This window comes from Bombina bombina, chromosome 2, assembly GCF_027579735.1.
Source record: "Bombina bombina isolate aBomBom1 chromosome 2, aBomBom1.pri, whole genome shotgun sequence".
Lineage (NCBI taxonomy): Eukaryota > Metazoa > Chordata > Amphibia > Anura > Bombinatoridae > Bombina > Bombina bombina.
The window spans coordinates 1,013,087,110-1,013,105,392 of NC_069500.1; the positions used below are offsets into that span (position 1 = coordinate 1,013,087,110).

The 18,283-nt window shown below is 40.3% G+C and overlaps 1 protein-coding gene across 1 annotated transcript in view; it reads left to right on the plus strand.

Annotated features, from left to right (window-relative positions):
• The window catches only part of METTL14 (methyltransferase 14, N6-adenosine-methyltransferase subunit), a 100,131-nt gene that overhangs the window by 47,262 nt on the left and 34,586 nt on the right, over positions 1–18,283 (plus strand). Inside the window, exon 7 of the mRNA XM_053703593.1 lies at positions 4,064–4,205. Within this exon, the coding sequence (XP_053559568.1) occupies positions 4,064–4,205 (142 nt within the window). The remainder of the gene's footprint in view (positions 1–4,063; positions 4,206–18,283) is intronic.

Here is an 18,283-nt window from a genome sequence, read left to right on the forward strand (position 1 = left end):
CCTTATAAGGAGCCTTCTACGCACAACTTCTGCCCAGAGATTATGGGGGCTGATCTTTAATCTCCTATCTCTATATATTACATAGGTAAATAGGATACAGAGAATATATGAGGTACTAATGCACCAATAAGCACAAAAATAATGGTTTTAGTCTCCACTTAATGTATAGTGCCCAGAGCAAAACTCTCAGAGGTAATGCAGATATTAACAGTCACAGATTTTTTTTTTTTGGGTAAACTGATCATATTCCTTTATAAAGTTATCTGTGGATCTTTTTCTGCTCCTACCCGTGGGTTATGGGAGCTATTCCTTTTGAACTCCTACCAGAAAGGTTATGGGAGTTTTTGGCTGGTGTTCAGGTCGTAGGCCATGTAATAGACTACTGGGTAAAACGATTAATATGATCCCAAAAGGAATAAAGTCCCCCAGTAGCTGTATTGTAAAGGAAACGACCAGAAGCTTTCCATATGATATACAGGCTTCTTTTCCAGGACTCCTACCCCGAGGTATTATGGGAGTTTTCCCAGCATTTGTGACTTTGTATTGGTAAGTTGCCTACAAAAATTAGTTAAATCTCAGGCAAAATAGTAGTTTAACCAGCCACTTTCTGTGTGTCTTCACTTCATTATCCCGTATATTAAATAAAGTTACTATAATGGTTTTTATTGCTACTTTATATTGTACTCCAGCCTTTAGCAAAAAACGGCTGTTATGTAGGAGGAGAGGCTGTGTATTATCGGCGTGGGATGGGAGTAGACAAACGTCTACTGTAAGGAGCCCCTGGGGTAGAAAACTCCTGATATTACAGAGTCCTGATTCTGCTTCCTTTACTGGCAAATTCCAAAACTCACAGGTATGCTGTATATATGACCTAGCAGGTAGTTGCCGTTTCAGAGATTCCAGCGTCTCTGGCGTCTCCCATCCACACTGTCTTTCCTGTCGTGCTGCCTCCAGAAGCCTGTATTACTCAGTATAGTGCTGCCGATGGGTATGCGGTTGCTTCAGCCACAGGAGCTTGCTATTCGAGGGACGTCCGTAGCGCAAAAGTCATCAGTTGATCCGGACCGCTTAGAGCTTGCGGTCAAGGATCACTGCGCCATAGGGAGCTGTTGGTCAGAGCTTAATTGGAGAGGTACTCATCTGCAAGCGTCTTGCTTGCTCCGCCTCTTCCCGGATGTCTGTTACATTCTTCGATTTTGCTCCTTAGTACTGTAGCTAAAAGTCATGAAGTTTTTTATGAAAAGTTTTTTTGATTTGTTATTTTAGACAATATACCATTTTAGTAGCCCTCCTTTGGAACATTTTTTTTCCGTTTTATATCCTTCCAAAGGTGTGGTCTCCAAAACTCAAGATTTAAAGGGACACTTTTGTGATTCAGATAGAGCATGCAACTTTCTAATTTACATCTATTAATTTTTCTTTGTTCTCTGGCTTTCTTTATTTGAAAAAGGCATCTAAGCTATTTTTTTGGTTCAGTACCATGGAAAGCACTTGTTTATTGGTGGATGAATTTATCCACCAATCAGCAAGAACAACCCAGTTTGTTCACCAAAAACGGGCCTGCATCTAAACTTACATTCTTGCATTTCAAATAAAGATACCAAGAGAATGAAGACAATTTGATAATAGGAGTCAATTAGAAAGTTGCTTAAAATTGCATGCTCTATCTGAATCACAAAAGAAAAAATTGGGTTCAGTGTCCCTTTAAAGGAACATGGAACCCCAAATGTTTCTTTCATGATTTAGGTAGAACATACAGTTTTAAACAACGTTCTGGCTTCTATTATCAAATTTGCTTCATTCTCTTGGTGTCATTTGTTAAAAGAGCAGCAATGCACTACTTGTTGCTAACTGAACACATGGGGTGAGCCAATGACAATCAGCATATATATAAAGCCACCAATCAGCAGCTAGTACCCAGGTGCTTTGCTGCTCCTGAGCTTACGTTGATAAACCATTCTACAAAGCATAACTAGAGAAGGAAGCAAATTAAATAATATAAGTAAATTGGAAAGTTGTTTAACATAGTATGCTCTGTCTGAAACATGAATGTCTAATTATGACTTTACTGTCCCTTTAAAGGGACATAAAACAGGTTGAGATCTGTGCATATCCTAAAAGGGCTAATTTAATTAAAAATAGTTTGCATAAACAAAATGTTTAAAAATTGCTGGCAAGTATTTTAAAATAATTTTCAAAAATCAGCAAAATGAATTACATAGCTAAGCTGCCTGGAGCAGCCAACTCCACCCACCCTTATCATTGTTTAGACACAGGCATTGTATGTCAACTGAGTTCACAACTTCTAGGCATGCTCCAGCAGATAATCCCTATGCACGTTTGCATTCTACCAAAACAACAATAGATATAGATACAGCCATAGAAGGAAATGTGTGGGGGGAGTTAGAGCTGTACAATTCAGAAACTAAAAAGAAAGGGTTAATGGTGAGGCGCTGCAGTATAAATTTGCAGGTAAAGTAATTAAAGTACATTTTATTATATTTTGTCTCTATCCCAACTTGTTTTATGTCTCTTTAATGATCTATAGTGTGGTATAGGGACCTCACTTTTTCTGATATTAATACCTCTTTGTATACAATAAAACATTTTATTGGCCATGCCTGCTCTGTTACAAATTGTCAAAACTAATAATTCAAAGTATATCCTTATTTGTTGTTGTCAATGGAGTCTCTATAATTTAATAATTTTGCATCATAAATGAACAATTGAGCAGTTTGTGGTTTTACAGTTTAGGTCCCACTTATGCTATACTGTTACTACTTATTTAATCTACCCTTCCTGGAACTAAAAATATGTTTGTATGATCTACAAATACTTTTTTTTCTTGTAGACCAATATCACTGATGCAAAACAGGCCCAAAAACGGAGAATAACCACTACGGCCCGCCCCGATTCTAAAAAAAAAAATGTAGCAGCGAGATGTCTCCCATACAAATAATGAGAGCTCTCTGCTAGGTAAAAGCTCACAATAGAGGGCGAAGTACAGAGGGGGAAACCGGCGTGTTTTAAAACTTGAATATTGCGCTTAATACAAATCCAAATTACGCTGTTTTCAGCGTACTTTACCTTGAATTTGCTGTAATTGCCACCAATCAGCAAGCGCTATCCAGGGTGCTGTACCAAAAATGCTCCGACTCCTAAGCTTTCATTCCTGCTCTTTAAAATAAAGATACCAAAAGAACAAAGAAAAATTGATAATAACAGTAAAATAGAAAGTTACTTAAAATTGTATGCTTTATCTAAATCATAAAAGAAAAAAAATGGGTTTAATATCCCTTTAACTGCTGCTCAATATTTAAATACTATGCCCCTGTAAATCGCAATATTGCAGCATCGCCTATTACTAATGGTCTATGTTCATTTACGAGAGTAATCAACATATTGGTTGATCTTTAGTGGGCCTCTTTCTTCCTTTAACAGTTTTGTATATAAAATTCACTTATTTTCTTTAATAAAATTAAGACGTAAAAATATATAATCAATTCTACTTTTATAAAGGCTTTTTTATACACTGACACTATCAATTCAAAGTCCCTTATTTTACATTCTGCATTTGGAGTATTCAAAGGTTTTTAACTATTTTATAGAATAAACAACTACAAAAGGAATATGAAAACACTCTGGTTAAGCATTTTTTCCCTTACAGCAGCTGGCTGCAGTGACTGTTTATTACACAACATTAGTAGTCCCTGTTTTTATAAAGCGCAAAATGCTCATGAAAATGTCAGGCCATTAATCACTCCTTTTCAAGCATGATTTTCCAAATTAGTAGTAGGCTCTCATTTTTTAAATAGACTCTTTAGCAGAAGTTTAACTACAACATTTTTAATCCCCATAAATATTTAAAAGTGTATCTCTATAAATGTCTTGCTTCTCAGATCCTAATTTTTCTCAAGTTTATAGGAGATTGTTCATCTTGTATTTTTATGTATGTTAGTGCACTAACAATAATGTCAGTGGCTTTGTTTTACAGCAAATCTTCACTGTGCAATTCAGGGGTAAAATAACTTTTTTTTTTCTTTGAAAATATAAAATGACATAGGTATTTACAGGCAGACCTGGAAACCTTTGACCTAAGGGAACTTAAGAGCGAGTTTGATGTAATCCTTCTGGAGCCACCTCTAGAGGAATATTACAGGGAGACTGGTATTGCAGCTAATGAGAAGTGGTGGACATGGGAAGATGTAAGTTATTCAAAAAACATGCCTGAGATATAATGTTGTATGCCAATATGTCAGAGCAATGTGGCCATTTTCAGTAATAATGTGAGGTGTGAAGAGAACTTTTTTTTCTGAAATGTAAAACCTAGTCTTCAAGCTACATGTGAACTTGTGGATGTTAAATAGACGTAGTTTAAAATATTGCCACACTGCAAGAGTAAGTTAAAATGTTGCTGCTTGGAATGGTATTGCCTACAATTGAAGCATGAGGTATGCTGCTCTCTAAAGGGTTAACCCCAAGTCAAATCAGCACTTTGAGATTATAACATAAAATGCTTAATTATGCATAGTAAAAATGCAATGTACTTTAATTTATTTTGCCCCCTTTTCCTGTAATTTAATTGACTGAAAATTGTGGATTTTTCAGTTATGCAGACATCACAAGCCTAACCTTGCCACATATCTATCCCTGTTTATCTTTTCTGCTGAAGCTAAACAATGGAGAGTTTAACACAATGAAAGTAGCAACCCTTGTAATCTCCAGGCTCAAGTCTGGAATGGCTCCTACAAATAAGAAAGTTAGTTGGTTGGTTTAGAGAAACAATTGCAGCAAACACATTTTTAATCTGTTCTAATAGCCTTCTTTTGATATGTTAAAGGGACACTGAAACCACATTTTTTTCTTTCTTGAGTCAGATAGAGCATGCAATTTTAAGCAACTTTCTAATTTACTCCTATTTATTTTTCTTTGTTCTCTTGCTATCTTTATTTGAAAAAGGCATCTAAGCTTTTTTTTGGTTCAGACTCTGGACAGCACTTTTTTATTGGTGGATGAATTTATCCACCAATCAGCAAGGACAACCCAGGTTGTTCACCAAAAATGGGCCGGCATCTAAACTTACATACTTGCATTTCAAATAAAGATACCAAGAGAATGAAGAACATTTGATAATAGGAGTAAATTAGAAAGTTGCTTAAAATGTCATGCTCTATCTGAATCACAAAAGAAAAAAAATTGGGTTCAGTGTCCCTTTAATCTATTGGAAGATGACAGGGTAATGTTGTAATTACATCAATTTAAAGGGACAGTAAACAGTTTGTAATTAAGACTTTTCATTGTGTTGCTATAGAATAACTTATCAACTTTTTACTGCGATACCTTTTCATTAGCCAAACTCCACCCACCGTTCGTCTTATTTGAAGGAGCCAGTGTGGGCTTTAGTCCACAGACAACAAGGCCCTTTCATAAATTTAGTATAAAGTTAATTGTTTTGCAGTTGATATCTGATAAAGCTAATTAGGGACAGATATGTAGCAGGGTTAGCCTTTATAAGTAGGCAGGAATTGTGCTTTGTCCCACACTCCAATATAATATATATATATATATATATATATATATATATATATATATATATATACACACATACATATACACACACACACACACACACACACAGCAACTGTGTAATGTTTTGTTTATTACCCTCTAACCTATTATCGCTTGTCTTCAAAATTTGTAATGAATCTACATTAATGTTTCTTCATTTTGGCTACTAAATTTCTGTCTGGCTAAGTTACCCAACATCCATGTTTTTAAATATCTTGACCGTCTGATTAATGAGTTTGATTTGTTTTGACTTGAAACATGAACTGTTTAGATCCTGTACGTTTATTTGCTCTTTTCTATTCTATTTCTCTTCTAGTGCAGCTTTAGTTAAGTTCACTGGACTGTTTGCAACTTTGCCTTGGGTGAAATAATTTCTTTAAAATGTGTGTGCTTTGTGGGCATTCAGCTACAAATGTTTGGATCTAAATAATTATCCTATATTATAAAAGGCCAGGTATGTTTGTCCGACGCAGTCATGCGCAGTAGAGACTGCAACGCAAGTCAAACATAGTCAAATAGTTGGATTAGTTAATTTGCATCTAATTTATTGATTTTATTTTCTTTACCTAGAGAGTGTGGGGAAAAAGCGGATGTTGTGTAATGTCCCTTTAAGGCAGTCGGTGCTTGCATTGGTGTCCTGTTAAACTGTAAACATACACAATATATGTGTGCATGTGTATACATAAATATGTTGTGTGAACTTAGTATGCACACACACAGCTATACTTTGTATAATAATAAAACAGGAAATACAACTGCGAACATGTATGTTAATGCTATAGATCAGGGCTCAACAAACCGGGTGCCTTTAAAAATAGGCCCTGACACCCTGGTTTGAAACACCTAAGACACCCATGGGTCCCAAACCTTTTCCAGTCGTTGAACGCTAATGCCAGTCACACCTAAAATTTAGCCCGGTGGAGCTGGATCAGTTCTAGGCCAAGTGACTTGGAGGGGGCAGGGTTTACCAATGGGTTCGGAAAGGCAGCCTAGGGAGTAGGTGGGTGGGGCCAGTCGGGACAGAGTGAGGTATGTGAGAACTTGAAGCAGTGCTCATCACCCAGCAAGCAGCAGCTAAATCACTGTATGTGGTCCAGATGCTCACAGACATTTTTATGTGTGAGTGCAGTGCTGGCAGCAGTCCTGTTTGGGAACAACTGCCAAACAAAGCAGTGAAGCAGGGCTGATTCTTAGCAAACAGACTATTTTTTGTTTGTTTTTTCCACCGATTACAGCGCCAATGCTGCTTCACTGCCTGGTCCTGCACATTCTGTCTTCATCGCCAGCTTTCAGCAGGTGCAGTGAGCATGCTGCACACGGCCCCTTAACGTGGGAACTAGATTTTAATAAATGCTGCCATGCAATATGAAAGTAGTGTGATTGTGGGAGGTGGTAGAGTAGTTCATATGAGTGCTTCTTTCCTCCGCATCTATTTCACCTGTCACTGCATACGCAAGTATCCCAACACTACAGACACACAAGTCTGTCTGGGCTTATTTCACTCCACATTGATCCGATGTTCATACTGGCCCAGATTTCTCTCTTAATATTCATTTGCATTAATTCTATGAGTGTGCTTCCCTCCCCACTGAATTCATTACCGCAAATGGTCAATTTGAAAAGTATACCTATCTTCAAACTGATCAAATTACTCCATCTTCAGCATTCTCACTCAAGACTTGTCACTTTTCCTTTTCTGTTTGCTACTGATCTGTCACTACTACACAAGTGTGCAAGGGACATTCCAGTCAAAATTGAAATGCACGTAGATGAATTACATCATTGAATAGAAACATATTTGCAATATACATGTATTGGCAAAAATGCTTCTAGTAAAAGTTTTTTTTTTTTTCTCTGCACGTACATGTGAAGTATAGCTATATTTCTCTTGTAAGATGTATCGAGTCCACGGATTCATCCTTACTTGTGTGATATTCTCCTCCCCTACAGGAAGTGGCAAAGAGAGCACCCACAGCAGAGCTGCCTATATAGCTCCCCCCTTAGCTCCACCCCCCAGTCATTCTCTTTGCCTACTCTAAGTAACTAGGAAGTGCAGAGCGAGTGTGGTGACAAAAATGTTAGTTTTTTATTTCTCAAGCAAAAGTTTATTTTAAATGGTGCCGGTGTGTACTATTTACTCTTTGGCAGAAAAGAGATGAAGATTTCTGCAAGGAGGATGATGATCTTAGCACTTTGTAACTAAGATCCACTGCTGTTCTCACAAGGGCTGAAGAGTACAGGAAAACTTCAGTTGGGGGAACGGTTTGCATGCTAAGCTGCATATGAGGTATGTTCAGTCTATGTTTTTCTAGACCGACTGTGTTTATTCTAGAAAAGGCTGGCAATATCCCCATGGAGAAGGGTAAGCTGTATTCAGACACTTGGATAGGAATTTCAGCTTTCTTGAAGGGCTCATTTGTTACTGGTGACACTGTTAGGAAAAAACGTTTTTGTTTGTTCAGTAAATGATGCAATTATAATGTTTTTTTGAAAGGACTAAAGGGGTCATTGTGGCTTGTGTTAGGGTTTTTTAACCCACATGGTGTTTTTCTAATAGGCCTCAAAACATCGAGTGAGGTGGGAGGGGCCTATTTCCGCGCCTCCGTTGCGCAGTTTTTTTTCTTTAGAGACATCCAACTGCTTCTCTAGAGGTTCTGTGTTTGAGGGCTGTAAAGGAGGTTTTTTCCCCCCACAAATCGTTCTGAAGGGCAGGTAGGCGCCACAGCAGAGCTGTGGCAAGGTGCTGAAAGTCTTTTTTACCGGTTTTGACGTTTTTTCAACCCGGTTGTGCCATTAAGGGGTTAATTGTTTTTCTCCAACATAGGTGTGTCCGGTCCACGGCGTCATCCTTACTTGTGGGATATTCTCTTCCCCAACAGGAAATGGCAAAGAGCCCAGCAAAGCTGGTCACATGATCCCTCCTAGGCTCCGCCTTCCCCAGTCATTCTCTTTGCCGTTGCACAGGCAACATCTCCACGGAGATGGCTCAGAGTTTTTTGGTGTTTAAATGTAGTTTTTATTCTTCTATCAAGAGTTTGTTATTTTAAAATAGTGCTGGTATGTACTATTTACTCTGAAACAGAAAAGAGATGAAGATTTCTGTTTGTAAGAGGAAAATGATTTTAGCAACCGTTACTAAAATCGATGGCTGTTTCCACACAGGACTGTTGAGATGAATTAACTTCAGTTGGGGGAAACAGTGTGCAGACTTTGCTGCTTGAAGTATGACGCATTTCTAACAAGACTTGGTAATGCTGGAAGCTGTCAATTTCCCTATGGGATCCGGTAAGCCATTTTCTTAATAAGAACAAAGGGCTTCACAAGGGCTTTAAAGACTGGTAGACATTTTTCTGGGCTAAAACGATTACTTTATAAGCATTTTTAATAGATTATAGCTTTGAGGAGTTATTTTAATCTTGGGAATTATGTTAAAAAAACGGCAGGCACTGTATTGGACACCTTTTTCACTGGGGGCCTTTTCTAATCATAGGCAGAGCCTCATTTTCGCGCCACTAATGCGCAGTTGTTTTTGGGAAGCAAGGCATGCAGATGCATGTGTGAGGAGCTCAGATACACAGAAAAAGTTTACTGAAGGCGTCATTTGGTATCGTATTCCCCTCTGGGCTTGGTTGGGTCTCAGCAAAGCAGATACCAGGGACTGTATAGGGGTTAAATGTAAAAACGGCTCCGGTTCCGTTATTTTAAGAGTTAAAGCTTTCAAATTTGGTTTTCAATACTTTTAAGGCTTTAAGACACTGTGGTGAAATTTTGGTGAATTTTGAACAATTCCTTCATACTTTTTTTCATATTCAGTAATAAAGTGTGTTCAGTTTAAAATTTAAAGTGACAGTAACGGTTTTATTTTAAAACGTTTTTTGTGCTTTGTTATCAAGTTTATGCCTGCTTAACATGTCTGAACTATCAGATAGACTATGTTCTGTATGTGAGGAAGCCAAGGTTCCTTCTCATTTAAATAGATGTGATGTATGTGACAAACAATTTAGGGAAAATGATGCCCAAGATGATTCCTCAAGTGAGGTGAGTAAGCATGGTACTGCATCATCCCCTCCTGTGTCTACACCATTCTTGCCCACACAGGAGGCCCCTAGTACATCTAGTGCGCCAATACTTCTTACTATGCAACAATTAACGGCTGTAATGGATAATTCTATTAAAAACATTTTAGCCAAAATGCCCACTTATCAGCGTAAGCGCGACTGCTCTGTTTTAGATACTGAAGAGCATGAGGACGCTGATGATAATGGTTCTGACATGCCCTTACACCAGTCTGAAGGGGCCAGGGAGGTTTTGTCTGAGGGAGAAATTTCAGATTCAGGAAAAATTTCTCATCAAGCTGAACCTGATGTTATTACATTCAAATTTAAATTGGAACATCTCCGCGCTCTGCTTAAGGAGGTGTTATCTACTCTGGATGATTGTGACAATTTGGTCATTCCAGAGAAATTATGTAAGATGGACAAGTTCCTAGAGGTCCCGGTGCCCCCCAAAGCTTTTCCTATACCCAAGCGGGTGGCGGACATTGTAAATAAAGAATGGGAAAGGCCCGGCATACCTTTTGTCCCTCCCCCTATATTTAAGAAATTGTTTCCTATGGTCGACCCCAGAAAGGACTTATGGCAGACAGTCCCCAAGGTCGAGGGGGCGGTTTCTACTCTAAACAAACGCACTACTAACCCTATAGAAGATGGTTGTGCTTTCAAAGATCCTATGGATAAAAAATGAGAGGGTTTGCTTAAAAAGATGTTTGTTCAGCAAGGTTACCTTCTACAACCAATTTCATGCATTGTTCCTGTCACTACAGCAGCGTGTTTCTGGTTCGATGAACTAGAAAAGTCGCTCAATAAAGAATCTTCTTATGAGGAGGTTATGGACAGAGTTCAAGCTCTTAAATTGGCTAACTCTTTTACTTTAGACGCCACTTTGCAATTAGCTAGATTAGCGGCGAAAAATTCAGGTTTTGCTATTGTGGCGCGCAGAGCGCTTTGGCTAAAGTCTTAGTCAGCGGATGCGTCCTCCAAGAACAAATTGCTTAACATACCTTTCAAGGGGAAAACGCTGTTTGGCCCTGATTTGAAAGAGATTATTTCAGATATCACTGGGGGAAAGGGCCACGCCCTTCCTCAGGATAGGTCTTTTAAGGCTAAAAATAAACCAAATTTTCGTCCCTTTCGTAGAAACGGACCAGCCTCAAATTCTACATCCTCTAAGCAAGAGGGTAATACTTCTCAAACCAAGCCAGCCTGGAGGCCAATGCAAGGCTGGAACAAAGGTAAGCAGGCCAAGAAACCTGCCACTGCTACCAAGACAGCATGAGATGTTGGCCCCCGATCCGGGACCGGATCTGGTGGGGGCAGACTTTCTCTCTTCGCTCAGGCTTGGGCAAGAGATGTTCTGGATCCTTGGGCACTAGAAATAGTATCCCAAGGTTATCTTCTGGAATTCAAGGAGCTACCCCCAAGGGGAAGGTTCCACAGGTCTCAATTGTCTTCAGACCACATAAAAAGACAGGCATTCTTACATTGTGTAGAAGACCTGTTAAAAATGGGAGTGATTCATCCTGTTCCGTTAGGAGAACAAGGGATGGGATTCTACTCCAATCTGTTCATAGTTCCCAAAAAAGAGGGAACATTCAGACCAATCTTAGATCTCAAGATCCTAAACAAATTTCTCAGGGTTCCATCGTTCAAAATGGAAACCATTCGGACAATTCTTCCTACCATCCAGGAAGGTCAATTCATGACCACGGTGGATTTAAAGGATGCGTATCTACATATTCCTATCCACAAGGAACATCATCGGTTCCTAAGGTTCGCCTTTCTGGACAAACATTACCAGTTCGTGGCACTTCCATTCGGATTAGCCACTGCTCCAAGAATTTTCACAAAGGTACTAGGGTCCCTTCTAGCGGTGCTAAGACCAAGGGGCATTGCAGTAGTACCTTACTTGGACGACATACTGATTCAAGCGTCGTCTCTGCCACAAGCACAGGCTCATACGGACATTGTCCTAGCCTTTCTCAGATCTCACGGGTGGAAGGTGAACGTAGAAAAAAGTTCTCTATCTCCGTCAACAAGAGTTCCCTTCTTGGGAACAATAATAGACTCCTTAGAAATGAAGATTTTTCTGACAGAGGCCAGAAAATTAAAACTTCTAAGCTCTTGTCAAGTACTTCATTCTGTTCTTCTTCCTTCCATAGCGCAGTGCATGGAAGTAATAGGTTTGATGGTTGCGGCAATGGACATAGTTCCTTTTGCGCGAATTCATCTAAGACCATTACAACTGTGCATGCTCAGTCAGTGGAATGGGGATTATACAGACTTGTCTCCGACGATACAAGTAGATCAGAGGACCAGAGATTCACTCCGTTGGTGGCTGACCCTGGACAACCTGTCACAAGGGATGAGCTTCCGCAGACCAGAGTGGGTCATTGTCACGACCGACGCCAGTCTGGTGGGCTGGGGCGCGGTCTGGGAACCCCTGAAAGCTCAGGGTCTATGGTCTCTGGAAGAATCTCTTCTCCCGATAAACATTTTGGAACTGAGAGCGATATTCAATGCTCTCAAGGCTTGGCCTCAACTAGCAAAGGCCAAATTCATAAGGTTTCAATCAGACAACATGACAACTGTTGCATATATCAACCTTCAGGGGGGAACAAGGAGTTCCCTGGCGATGGAAGAAGTGACCAAAATAATTCAATGGGCGGAGAATCACTCCTGCCACTTGTCGGCAATCCACATCCCAGGAGTGGAAAATTGGGAAGCGGATTTTCTGAGTCGTCAGACATTTCATCCGGGGGAGTGGGAACTCCATCCGGAAATCTTTGCCCAAATAACTCAGTTATGGGGCATTCCAGACATGGATCTGATGGCGTCTCGTCAGAACTTCAAGGTTCCTTGCTACGGGTCCAGATCCAGGGATCCCAAGGCGACTCTAGTGGATGCACTAGTAGCGCCTTGGACCTTCAACCTAGCTTATGTGTTTCCACCGTTTCCTCTCATTCCCAGGCTAGTAGCCAGGATCAAACAAGTGAGGGTATCGGTGATCTTGATAGCTCCTGCGTGGCCACGCAGGACTTGGTATGCAGACCTGGTGAATATGTCATCGGCTCCACCATGGAGGCTACCTTTGAGACAGGACCTTCTTGTTCAAGGTCCGTTCGAACATCTGAATCTGGCCTCACTCCAACTGACTGCTTGGAGATTGAACGCTTGATTTTATCAAAGCGTGGGTTCTCAGATTCTGTCATTGATACTCTTATTCAGGCTAGAAAGCCTGTAACTAGAAAAATCTACCATAAAATATGGAAAAAATATATCTGTTGGTGCGGATCTAAAGGATTCCCATGGAACAAGATAAAAATTCCTAAGATTCTATCCTTTCTACAAGAGGGTTTGGAGAAAGGATTATCTGCAAGTTCTTTGAAGGGACAGATTTCTGCTTTATCTGTTTTACTTCACAAAAAGCTGGCGGCTGTGCCAGATGTTCAAGCTTTTGTCCAGGCTCTGGTTAGAATCAAACCTGTTTACAAACCTTTGACTCCTCCTTGGAGTCTCAATTTAGTTCTTTCAGTTCTTCAGGGGATTCCGTTTGAACCCTTACATTCCGTGGATATCAAGTTATTATCTTGGAAAGTTTTGTTTTTGGTTGCAATTTCTTCTGCCAGAAGAGTTTCAGCGTTATCTGCTCTGCAGTGTTCTCCTCCTTATCTGGTGTTCCATGCAGATAAGGTGGTTTTGCGTACTAAACCTGGTTTTCTTCCGAAAGTTGTTTCTAACAAAAATATTAACCAGGAGATAGTTGTGCCTTCTTTGTGTCCGAATCCAGTTTCAAAGAAGGAACGTTTGTTGCACAATTTGGATGTAGTTCGTGCTCTAAAATTCTATTTAGAGGCTACAAAGGATTTCAGACAAACATCTTCCTTGTTTGTTGTTTATTCTGGTAAAAGGAGAGGTCAAAAAGCAACTTCTACCTCTCTCTCTTTTTGGCTTAAAAGCATCATCCGATTGGCTTATGAGACTTCCGGACGGCAGCCTCCTGAAAGAATCACAGCTCACTCCACTAGGGCTGTGGCTTCCACATGGGCCTTCAAGAACGAGGCTTCTGTTGATCAGATATGTAAGGCAGCGACTTGGTCTTCACTGCACACTTTTACCAAATTTTACAAATTTGATACTTTTGCTTCTTCGGAGGCTATTTTTGGGAGAAATGTTTTGCAAGCCGTGGTGCCTTCCATCTAGGTGACCTGATTTGCTCCCTCCCATCATCCGTGTCCTAAAGCTTTGGTATTGGTTCCCACAAGTAAGGATGACGCCGTGGACCGGACACACCGTTGGAGAAAGTAATTTATCAGGTAAGCATAAATTCTGTTATTTACATAGTTGTGCAAAGTTACTAAGGCAGTAAGATACTATTGTAAAAATTTTGTTAAGTTTACTGCTTTTTTACACTGTTTTGCAGAACTTGTGCAGCTTTTTTTCTCTTAAAGGCACAGTACCGTTTTATTTCTAAGTGTTATTTACTTTGATTAAAGTGTTTTCCAAGCTTGCTTGTTACATTACTAGCCTGTTTAACATGTCTGACACCAAGGAAAATCCTTGTTCAATATGTTTGGAAGCCATTGTGGAACCCCCTCTTAGAATGTGTCCCAATTGTACTGATATGTCTATAAATTATAAAGAACATATATTAGCACTTAAAAATAGAGCAATAGATGATTCTCAGTCAGAAGTAAATGAGGGTTTGCCATCTAGCTCTCCCCAAGTGTCACAACCAGTAACGCCCGCACAAGTGACGCCAAGTCCCTTTAGTGCGTCACATTCATTTACTTTACAAGACATAGCCACAGTTATGAATACAACCCTCACTGAGGTTTTATCCAAACTGCCTGGTTTACAAGGAAAGTGGGACAGTCCTGGGTTAAACAGGCATTACCAGTTTGTGGCCCTTCCCTTCGGGTTGGCCACGGCTCCCAGAATTTTCACAAAAGTACTAGGGTCCCTTCTGGCGGTTCTACGACCACGGGGCATAGCAGTGGTGCTTTATCTAGACGACATCTTAATTCAGGCGTCGACTTTCCAGCTAGCCAAGTCTCACACAGCCATCATGTTGGCTTTTCTGACATCTCACGGGTGGAAGGTGAACCCTCTTACAAGAGTTTCCTTCCTAGGGACTCTGATAGACTCGGTAGAAATGAAAATATTTCTGACGGAGGTCAGAAAGTTAAAACTCTTATCCACATGCCGAGCTCTTCATTCCATTCCTCGGCCATCAGTGGCTCAGTGTATGGAGGTAATCAGACTCATGGTAGCGGCAATGGACATAGTTCCTTTTGCCCGTCTACACCTCAGACCACTGCAACTATGCATGCTCAAACAGTGGAATGGGGATTATGCAGATTTATCTCCTCAACTGCATCTGGACCAGGAGACCAGAGATTCTCTTCTCTGGTGGTTGTCTCAGGGAATGTGCTTCTGCAGGCCAGAGTGGCTCATTGTAACGACAGATGCCAGCCTGCTAGGCTGGGGTGCAGTCTGGAACTCCCTGAAAGCACAGGGCTTATGGTCTCGGGAGGAAGCTCTCCTCCCGATAAACATTTTAGAACTGAGAGCGATATTCAATGCACTTCAGGCGTGGCCTCAGCTTGCTGCGGCCAAATTCATCAGGTTTCAGTCGGACAACATCACGACTGTAGCTTATATCAATCATCAGGGAGGAACAAGGAGTTCTCTAGCGATGATGGAGGTAACCAAAATAATCCGGTGGGCAGAGGATCACTCTTGCCATCTCTCAGCAATCCACATCCCAGGAGTAGAGAACTGGGAGGCGGATCTTCTAAGTCGTCAGACTTTTCATCCGGGGGAGTGGGAACTCCATCCGAAGGTATTCGCCCAGCTGATTCAGCTATGGGGCACACCAGAATTGGATCTGATGGCGTCTCGTCAGAATGCCAAACTTCCTCGTTACGGGTCCAGGTCCCGGGATCCCAAGGCAGTACTGATAGATGCTCTAGCAGTGCCTTGGTCCTTCAATCTGGCCTATGTATTTCCACCGTTTCCTCTCCTCCCACGTCTGGTTGCCAGAATCAAGCAGGAGAGAGCTTCGGTAATTCTGATAGCACCTGCGTGGCCGCGCAGGACTTGGTATGCAGACCTAGTGGACATGTCCTCGGTTCCACCGTGGACTCTGCCAATGAGGCGGGACCTTCTAATCCAAGGCCCGTTCATGCATCCAAATCTAATTTCTCTGCGTCTGACTGCTTGGAGATTGAACGCATGATTTTATCAAAGCGTGGTTTCTCTGAATCGGTCATTGATACCCTAATTCAGGCTAGAAAGCCTGTCACCAGGAAGATTTATCATAAGATTTGGCGCAAATATCTTTATTGGTGTGAATCCAAAGGTTACTCGTGGAGTAAGATTAGGATTCCTAGAATATTGTCTTTTCTCCCAGAAGGTTTGGAGAAGGGATTATCTTCTAGTTCCCTAAAAGGACACATATCTGCTTTGTCTATTCTACTTCACAAATGTCTGGCAGATGTCCCAGACGTTAAAGCATTTAGTCAGGCTTTGGTCAGAATCAAGCCTGTATTTAAACCTGTTGCTCCGCCATGGAGCCTAAACTTAGTTCTTAAAGTTCTTCAAGGTGTTCTGTTAGAAGCTTAATATCTATGGAATGCATAGGTTCAATCTTGGAAAGTTTTTTGTTTTTAGTAGCTATCTCTTCGGCTTGAAAAATTTCTGAGCTATCTGCTTTACAATGTGATTCCCCTTACCTTGTTTTCCATGCAGATAAGGTGGTTTTACGTACCAAACCTGGGTTTCTTCCTAAGGTTGTTTCTAATAAGAATATCAATCAAGAGATTGTGGTTCCTTCTTTGTGTCCTAATCCTTCATCTAAGAAGGAACGTCTGTTACACAATCTTGATGTGGTTCGTGCTTTAAAATTCTACTTACAAGCAACTAAAGATTTCCGTCAAACATCTTCTTTGTTTGTTGTTTATTCTGGTAAATGGAGAGGTCAAAGGGCTACGGCTACCTCTCTTTCCTTTTGGCTGAAAAGCATCATCCGTTTGGCCTATGAGACTGCTGGACGGCAGCCTCCTGAAAGGATTACTGCTCATTCTACTAGAGCTGTGGCTTCCACATGGGCTTTTAAAAATGAGGCTTATGTTGAACAGATTTGTAAGGCGGCGACTTGGTCTTCATTTCATACTTTTTCCAAATTTTACAAATTCGATACTTTTGCTTCTTCAGAAGCTATTTTTGGGAGAAAGGTTCTACAAGCAGTGGTGCCTTCCGTTTAAGGTCCCTGTCTTGTCCCTCCCTTCATCCGTGTCCTAAAGCTTTGGTATTGGTATCCCACAAGTAAGGATGAATCCGTGGACTCTATACATCTTACAAGAGAAAACATAATTTATGCTTTACCTGATAAATTTATTTCTCTTGTGATGTATCGAGTCCACGGCCCGCCCTGTTTTTTAAGACAGGCATATATATTTTTTTATTTTAAAACTTTCAGTCACCACTGCACCCTATGGTTTCTCCTTTTTCTTCCTAGCCTTCGGTCAAATGACTGGGGGGAGGAGCTAAGGGGGAGCTATATAGGCAGCTCTGCTGTGGGTGCTCTCTTTGCCACTTCCTGTAGGGGAGGAGAATATCCCACAAGTAAGGATGAATCCGTGGACTCGATGCATCACAAGAGAAATAAATTTATCAGGTAAGCATAAATTATGTTATTCTCAGTGAACCAACATTTTAAATATTGCAGCTGCTTAGAGATCAAGTGGAGCATGTATCATGTTAGCAATTAAGAAATTGAGTCATTACCAGATGGTACAGGCACCTTTAGGCTCTCTGAGCAAGTGCTGTATTTAAGATGCTAGTGCACGGTGCATACTTAAATACACTTTTGAAACAGATATAGCTTTTTATTAGAAACATTTTGGCTAATACATGTAGATTACAAAACTGCTTCTGTTCAAAACTGAAATGCATCCACGTGGATTCCTATTTTGGCTGGAATGCCCCTTTAACTAGATAGATATATAGATAGATATATAGATTTAGATAGAGATAGAGAGATAATGAAGCAAAATACAATCTTATATTTATTTAATCTAACAGAGAGAAAAAAGGTGAGTTAATCTTTTTTCATAGTTCTATTTATTTGTGTCTAATTACTGTCTTTATTTTAGATTTTTTTTAATATACTAAATGTAATCTTTAAAGTAGGCTGTACCTTGGCCACTGTGTTGAACTAGATTCTAGACCAAGAGTTTCTAGTCATCCCATATTTTGCAACTACTAAATAGCAGGGAGTGTCACACCAGGGATCAGTGTTTTGAAAATGTTAAAAAAAAATGTTGTCAGGCACTTCTATAGATAATACTCCTAATCAAATATTAAAGAAAATGGAAATTCTGACATTAAATTCCAGGACAGAATTTAATAATATAACAACTTTATTTTAAAATATATCTTTGTTACAGAGCTCACTGTTTTTATACTGTGTGCAAGGAGTCATAAACTAGACGTCCATTAGCTCATCAGATCTAATAGGAAGAGCCATCTGAGAACCACTGGGATCAGAAACCTTTCAGTCTGAACTCCTTTTCCTCTTACGCTTTACTTTTAACATAGGAAAAGCAGCTAAGGCTGCTGATACCGCTGAAGATACTTGCGCGGCAATTTCAGCT